This window comes from Gavialis gangeticus, unplaced genomic scaffold (assembly GCF_001723915.1).
Source record: "Gavialis gangeticus isolate Ggan-Ray unplaced genomic scaffold, GavGan_comp1, whole genome shotgun sequence".
NCBI lineage: Eukaryota > Metazoa > Chordata > Crocodylia > Gavialidae > Gavialis > Gavialis gangeticus.
In genome coordinates, this window is record NW_017729031.1 from 42,657,442 (window position 1) to 42,664,826 (window position 7,385).

Consider the following 7,385-nt stretch of genomic DNA (forward strand, 5'->3'; position numbering starts at 1 on the left):
CCCGGTCCTGGCTGTAGTTGGAGCTTGTGAGCAGCATGGAGGTGTTTCTCAGAGTGAGGACCTCCCTGGAGTTGCACTGATGCCCCAGGCCACAGCACGGAGTCAAAGTCCTCTGCTGCCGCTTCCACATCTGCAGAGGTGGGGAGGCTGCCGCAGCCCCCCATTGGTGCTGCTGAGAGGAGCCTGGGCTGAGAGAGTGGTTGGCACTTCTGTCAGGGCTGATGCCCAGGAGCTGGGAAACTCCCTTCTCCCCCATGCACGTTCTGTTCAGTGCCTGTGGCAGCTGAGTCTGGCTGACCCACTCATCATTAGCAGGGAGCTGAAATGCCTGTGTGTGAGAGTGCAGGAGGGAGTAGGGGGACACAGTCCATGTCCAGATGCTCCCCTGGATCAGGCCTGGCCTGACTGCTTGCCCTGCTGGGTTGGTCAGGCTGCGGGGGAGGTCACACAGGGCTCCTGAGCCCCTCCTACAGCCACAGCCCAGGGCCTTGCCTCTCCTTTGCCCTGTGCCTCTCTCACTAGGGAACCCCGGCTGCGCTGGGCTTCTCTGAGGCATAGCCTCTGTCTCATGTCTCAGCCCAGCTGACAGCTCCATGTATTTTTATTGTGCTTTTTTTTTGGCATCAGACTAAAGGATCCCACCCGAGCTCTGCTATGGGGGTGCCTTTGGCACTGCACAGATCCCTGCCCCATGGTTACCAGGCTCGTGCCCAGGAAGCTGTTCTGTGCCTCAGCCCTTTGGTATTCAGCAGCCCCCTCCTGCCACCCCTGACCCCGATGGTCTCCATGCATCTTAGCAGGCAATGCCCCCAAGGCCTTGGCACCACAGCTGGCACTTGGCTGCAGGGCTGGGGAGGACAGTAATAAACCTGTCCTGAAACTGCCGAGGAGCATCCTGCATCCCTCTGGGCCCTGTATATGAGATGAGCAGGAGTTGGCAGGTACCAGAGGCTAGGGTACAGTCTGCACTCAGCCACTTTGCTGCTCCCTTCCCAAGGTGGGGTCACAGCTCATGTTATGCCCAGCCCAGGGACCATGCAAATAGCTCCTCCCCATCCTGTCACTAGCTGGAACCCAAGGGTTGTGGGGCCAGACTGCATGGCTTTGGCCACTCTGGGGAGACCTTGCCTTTCAGAGACCTTTGTGCTGCTCCCTGCACCTCGGTTCATGTCAGCCCTAGAGCTGCATTCAGCCTAGTCCCCGCGGGCTCATGAGTGTACAGGAAGGTCCCTGGCTGGTTCCAGGGAGACTGCAGCCAGCTCTGCTCAGCACTTTTTCATTTGGCTGCCTAATTTCTTCTGCTTTCTCCCTGCAGCCCAGCCCTTGGAGGAGCCAGGAGGGGACAGGTAAGCTCAGCTGCTGCAGCATTGCTGGAGGTCAGGTGTGGGGAAGGGAAGCTCCCAGCTGTTGAACCCTTTTCCGTCTCCTCCTGCCCCCTCTCTGCCCTTGTTGGTATTGCCCTCATGGTCCTGGAGATACCTCCCCCCAGCTGACCCTGAGCGGGGTTTGCAGCAATCCCAGCTCGCTGGCTCGGGGACTGCACTGGAAGATGCTAGAAAGCTCAGTGCTCTTCACATGGCGCTTCTGGCCCTTGAGCCGCCAGGATTTCTGGCCTAAATAAAGCTCAGCAAAGAGGATCTTGTCCTGGCTTATTTTAGGAATCCCCCCTGAGAGGAGGAAATCCCTTGGCTTGACTGGTAGGACAGCAGCGCCATCTGTAAGGGCCTGCCTGATGGCCAGTACCGAGCTGTTTAACTGCTGGCCCCAAGTTCTGGGGTGCAGCTCACTTGGTACAGGGGGCCAGGGGCTCCTGATGTCCTGTCCCAGCTCTGACGCTGCCTCTCCCTGTGCCTAGGGCCAGACTTCACCCCTCTGCCCAGGTGTTCCAGCCAGTCCGGGGGGAGGGAGGTTGCTTGTACAGCAGCAAGGTGCCAAGGTGTCCACTGGTTGAGAGCAGCTTGGGTGTACCCTATCGGATCCCAGGAACCCTCAGATCAAGAGTGGAGTTCACAGAGCAGTGGGGCTTCATTAGTGTCCTTAAGCCTGGTGCTCAAGGTTCACAAGGGTTTCTGCGTCTGCGGTGCTGCTGGCCCTGGCGAAGGGGGCTGCATCACGGCTCTGCCCTCTCATACTCATGTCTTTCACCAGTGAGGGGGCGACAGGGGCCCAGCCCCACCTGCTCAGCATCCCGGAGCTGTGCCACTATCTGGCTGAGAGCTGGGTCACCTTCAGGCTGTACCTGCAGGAGCTGCTGCAGTACAAGAGGCAGAATCCGGCCAAGGTAATTCAGGAACGGCTTTGCTGTCCTTGGCAGCTTCCTCCCCAGTGGCCTGGGAGAACAAGGGAGGGCTGTGAGGGCCTGGCATTTGGGAATCCATTGTGCAACTTGGCGGGTGGCTGTACCAGGTGCCTGTGAGAGGGGAGCTGTGCCCAGGGGTGGGAGCAGGGCAGGCCTTGGCCTCTGAGAAGATAGAGGGTATGGAGCTGCCTTGCTAGACCCCCTACCCCAAGACTGGGGCTACTGCAGTGTCTCCAGTGGTGGGCCTGGAGGCAGTGACCAGTGGACTGTGGCTTACACCAGCGTCCTTCCCATGTGGCAGTTCACAAAGGATCCTGAGGCTTGACAGCAGCCTGCTTGGGGCATAGGGCCTGGGGGCCACTGTCCTCGAACGGTTGACCTTGCAGGATGTGTCCTGTGCTGCTCCAAAGAGCTGAGGATGACTGGGCTGGGCCTTGCAACCCTTCCAGCTCATCTGAGCTGCACCTGGGGCTGGGCAGGTGCTCAGCGGCTGGGAGGAGTCTCAGGTCCCCTGGGCTGGCTGTGCCCGGTCCCCCAGTGTGTCATGGGAGGGCCCAGCCTCTGAAGATGCTTCTGCCATTACTGTCCCGCAGCTTCCCTGGGCCATGGCACCAAGTGTCCCAGAAAGCATCGGCCCAGGCCACAGGCTGTTGCAGGCCTCCAAGGCGCTCGCCCTTATGCTGCGCCTCCGTGCTGAGAGCTCTCGTCAGGGGCACAAGTCCAGCTAAGGCCTTTGCGTCACCTCCTGTGCCTTAACACTGGTGCAGCTGGTGAAGTGCTGCTGAGCAGACTCCTGGCACCTGCTGTACAGGCACTTTCTGTCCCTTGGATCTCAGAGAAGTGGAGCGGGCAGTGCTGTGGGGTCACATCCAGTCCAACTCCTGCCTGAGGCAGAACCAGCCCCATCCAAACCACACCAGACAAACCCTGTGTCTGACCTCTGAGCCACATGTCTGTCACCCCTGACACGGCACTGGACATGCCTCTCTTCACCCCTCTCTGTCTATCCCCCAGTTCTGTGCAAGCGTCTGTTCGGGCTGCCTCACCCTGGCTGTGGTCGGGCACTATGTTCCAGGCATCATGATCTCCTACATCATCTGTGAGTAGATGCCATGTAGCCACGACCTGGCTGTGCTGGCAGAGGGCTCGTGACCTTCCCCCATTCGGTGTCCCATGCTAGATAGGTCACCATGCAGCCCTCTTGTCCCCAGGCCCTCTAGGGTCCATTGCTGCTTGCCTTGGGCTGTTAGCAGTGCCACTATGTAGCTGGTTGAGGGAGCTGTGGTGAAGCAAAGACCTTCCCCACTCCTCAGCAATACTGCTGGGTGCCCAGAGGCAAAGAAATGCTGTTGCATTTGGCCTAAGCGGAACCGAGCCCGTGTGTGCCAGCCCTGAGGGGAAAGGGTTGAGGAAAGTGGTTGTGTATTTAGTGCTCAGCCTGGCAGAGGCAGTGGAGAGCAAGCTAGCAAAATGCTGTAAGGACCCACAGCTTTTAAGCGTCCCCTGAAGGAGCTAGGCTGTGGGAAGAGAGGCAGCTGGCCATGTTGGCAGTCACGCAGACAGCAGGGCAAGGTGGCACCTTGGAGACCGACTCATTGGGAGAGGCAGGAGCTGCCATAGGTAACAGCCAACCTGCCCAGGCACTAAGCACTAGCTTTCAGTTAAGTTCATGACTCCCTGAATTAATCTCCGAGGTGCTGCCTGCCGAGAGGGAAGCATAGAGCTCTTCTCTTCATGGCCCCCAGGATGCCTGGACTCTGTCTGGCTCCAATTGGCTGCAAGTTCCAAGCTGCTGCTATTTAAAACTATCTTTAATGCACTTTTCAGATTAAGTCAGCACATAGAAAGCTGTAGCTCCCAGCACTTCCCACCAGCTGGGACTGAGGTGTGCTGCCTGAGCCAGGGAGGGCCAGGGCCGAAGCCAAGGCACAGTGCTGGGAGTGCCCTGCCTGAGAAGGCTCTTTGGCCCCATGTGGGACAGCAGCCAGGCCCCTTAGTAGAGCTGCAGGCGGAAGCTCTGTCCCTGCAGCAGGCTAATGGGCCTGGCTTCTCTTGCGTCTCCAGTGCTCAGCATCCTGCTGTGGCCACTGGTGGTTTACCATGAGCTGATCCAGAGGATGTACACACGCCTGGAGCCTGTCCTCATGAAGCTGGACTACAGCATGAAGGCCGAGACGCTGCATCTCAAGCACGAGAAAAAAAGTGAGGCACTGGCTTCTCGCCCCACAGGTCAACCAAGGGGAAGGGCAGGGGGGCACATACATGCATACGAGAGCAAAGCCCAGCTGTCGTCAAATGGGCTGTGCTCAGGCTGGGAGGTGGCACCAAGGAGATCTCCCCAGCGTCCTTAGGAGACCTAGTGGAGCCTGGCAAGGCTCTAAGGAATGACCAGTAGGGAACAGCCCTGCCTGGGTTTAGGGAAGGGGCAGCAACGGGTGTAGTGGAGCCAGGCCACAGCTGTGTAAAGCGGTCCGTCTACTTCTGTCCTTAGGGCGGCAGGGCAAGAGCGAGCCGGTGGCTGGCGACGACCCGATGGCAGAAACGGAGAGTGAGAGCGAGGCAGAGCTGTCTGGCTTCTCCCCGCTGGTAAGTGCAGCAGAGGGGCCAGGCAGGCTGCTGCTCCTGCACCTCGCAGGAGAGCCCAGTGCGGCCGGGCCAGGATTGTGGCAGCATCAGCAGCAGAGCCAACGTGCATCTGCGCCTCTGGGCACAGGCAGAGACTGGAGTGAAGGCACCAGAGCTCCTCTTGGAGAGGGGCTGTTGTCACTGACTTGCTTGCTGGTGGTGCGACATGGTTGCCTAGGTACAGCCTGTGTGAGTGCAGGTACTGGGGGCTGTCGTGCAGTGGGTGTGTGAGGAAGGGACTGTCTGGCACTGCTCTCAGGGCCTGCTCATGGGCTGTGGTCTTTCCCTGACTCCCTCAGCCATCAGGAAATGCACAGCCCTGGGTTATTCCCACCTGAGTCGCATCACCTTGGCTGCAGCACCTAGCACACAGAGACTGGGGTGGGGATGGGAGGCCTTGGCCCCTGTAGTGCTGCAGCTGCCCATCCTCTGCTCCCCTCCTTCGCAGGTGGATGTGAAGAAGACGGCGCTGGCCCTAGCTATCACAGACTCGGAGCTGTCTGACGAGGAGGCTTCCATCCTGGAGAGCGGGGGCTTCTCCGTGTCCCGAGCCACCACCCCACAGCTGACTGACGTGTCTGAAGGTAGGCAGCAGATCCATGCCCTCACTGCCCCATATATGCTGTCCTGATGTTTCCCAGGAGCAAGTCACCACCACCACCACTCACCCCATTGCCTTTCAGACCTGGACCAGCAGAGCCTGCACAGCGAGCCGGAGGAAGCCTTCTCCAAGGACCTGGCGGAGTTCCCCTCAGTGGAAGAGTACCATTCCAGAGACCTGGGTCCGGCGGGTGACGAGGAGGCCTTTGGGGTGCCCCTGGGCCCTGAGCTGGCCCATGCCGCCCGTGAGCTGGACTCGGCCGAGAAGGAGGCAGCAGATGCTGACCTGGCACTCCTGCGCCTGGCGTCCCCGCTCCACTTTGTAAATACGCACTTCAACGGGACCGGGCAGGCGGCGCCTAGCAGTGCGGAGGCCCCTCCCACCTCGGGCCCCGGCCTTGGCCTCCACCTCGACACACTGAGCCAGGAGATCGTCACTACGGCCATCAGCACAGTGGTACAGAACACCCTGTCAGCCCTGCTGCGCTCCTCGGAGGCCAGTGAGGGGCCCTCCCTCTCTGAGTTCCTTCCTGCCGAGCCGGAGGAGAGACTGAGTTTCCAGGCACAGCTGGGCGAGGGTGAGGCAGCAGGGGCCAGCCCGGCAGCGTCACCCCAGGATGAGGACGAGGAGGCAGACGACTTTGAGTTGCTGGATCAGAGGGAGCTGGAGCAGATGGATGTGGAGCTGGGCCTTGGAGCGGGGGAGGGAGTCCCAGAACCTCCTGCCCCGGCTGAGCTGCCGAAGCAGGAGGAAGAGGGGGTGGCGGCAGCTGGGTCCTAGGCCTGCTCCCCCACGGCCGGACAGGAGGACAGATGGGGCCGTGAGGCGGGTGTTGGTGTCCGTGTTGCCCGGGACGGCCGAGCGTCAGTGTTACTGTGCTGTGTCTGGACTGCCCGCCCCCGCATCCTCCCGGGCCCAAGCTTGGGCTCCTGCCCAGCCCCTCACCCCGCTGGCACGGAGCCGGCCGGGGCCCCTTGCCACGCCGCCTGCACGCTTCCTCGTCCTGGTGCAGTATTTGGGTCGTCGTCCGTTCGTCGTTGTTTGCACGTGTCCCCGGCTAGGTGTAGTTGCCGCTCGCTCCCACGGGCCCTGATGGGCAGACGTGGAGGGTTTTAATGGCTCAAACTGTGTACAGAATTTTAACTGTGTGTGGTTTAGTGCCAGGGTGGGGCAGGCATTGGTTTCACAGGGAGGGGGAAGGGGAAGGGAAGGGAAGGGGCTTGGGCCTGGTGCCATCTGGGCCTTTCCTGGGCAGGGCCTGGCCAGAGCCCTGCTCCCAGCAGCCATGGCGCTGTGGCGTGCCCTGTTCCTGCTGCTGGCGCCTCCTTTGTGCTCAGCATGGCCCAGCCCTGGCCGCAGCTCCCCCCGCTCGCATCGGGGGTTGCAGCCTTGGGCACTCGGGGGTGGGGGGGGCCAGATCCCACTTCTTTAATGGAGTAACGTGTCCCTTCGTGCCGTCCGCACCTGGCGCAGCTCTGAGCCCTGTGCTGGCCCTGGTCCCGCCCTGCTGCCCCGAGCTGTGCTGTATCCCCGCGGGCACGTCGCCCCTTCCTGCCCCGCGTGGGCACCCCGGTGCCGCTGGGTCCAGCCTCCTCCCAGCAGCAGCTGCCGCTTCCTCCGCCCGCTGGGGTGTCCGCCGGCGAGGGCAGCCCGGTGGGCCCCGCTCCTGCCCTAAGCGAACCGGTCGCCTTGAAGAGAAACACTGGACGTGACGGCGTCGGGCTGCGCAGCGATGGGGGACAGGAGCAGAAAACCGGGACGTCCCCTGTGCTGCGCCCCCGGGCCGGGAGGCCGCCCAGGCTCGGGCTGCCTGCGGGGGCGGGGCCCGGGGACCTCCAGGAGCTCCGCCCTGCCCGGCCC

At 61.6% G+C, this 7,385-nt stretch overlaps 1 protein-coding gene across 1 annotated transcript in view; it reads left to right on the plus strand.

Moving 5' to 3' along the window:
- The window catches only part of FAM134A (family with sequence similarity 134 member A), a 9,689-nt gene extending 3,021 nt beyond the window's left edge, over positions 1-6,668 (plus strand). Inside the window, exons 2-8 of the mRNA XM_019522661.1 lie at positions 1,316-1,346; positions 2,149-2,281; positions 3,314-3,398; positions 4,364-4,501; positions 4,791-4,885; positions 5,373-5,508; positions 5,608-6,668. Of these exons, the coding sequence (XP_019378206.1) occupies positions 1,316-1,346; positions 2,149-2,281; positions 3,314-3,398; positions 4,364-4,501; positions 4,791-4,885; positions 5,373-5,508; positions 5,608-6,305 (1,316 nt within the window). The 3' untranslated portion in view covers positions 6,306-6,668. The remainder of the gene's footprint in view (positions 1-1,315; positions 1,347-2,148; positions 2,282-3,313; positions 3,399-4,363; positions 4,502-4,790; positions 4,886-5,372; positions 5,509-5,607) is intronic.
- The last annotated feature ends 717 nt before the right edge of the window (positions 6,669-7,385 follow it).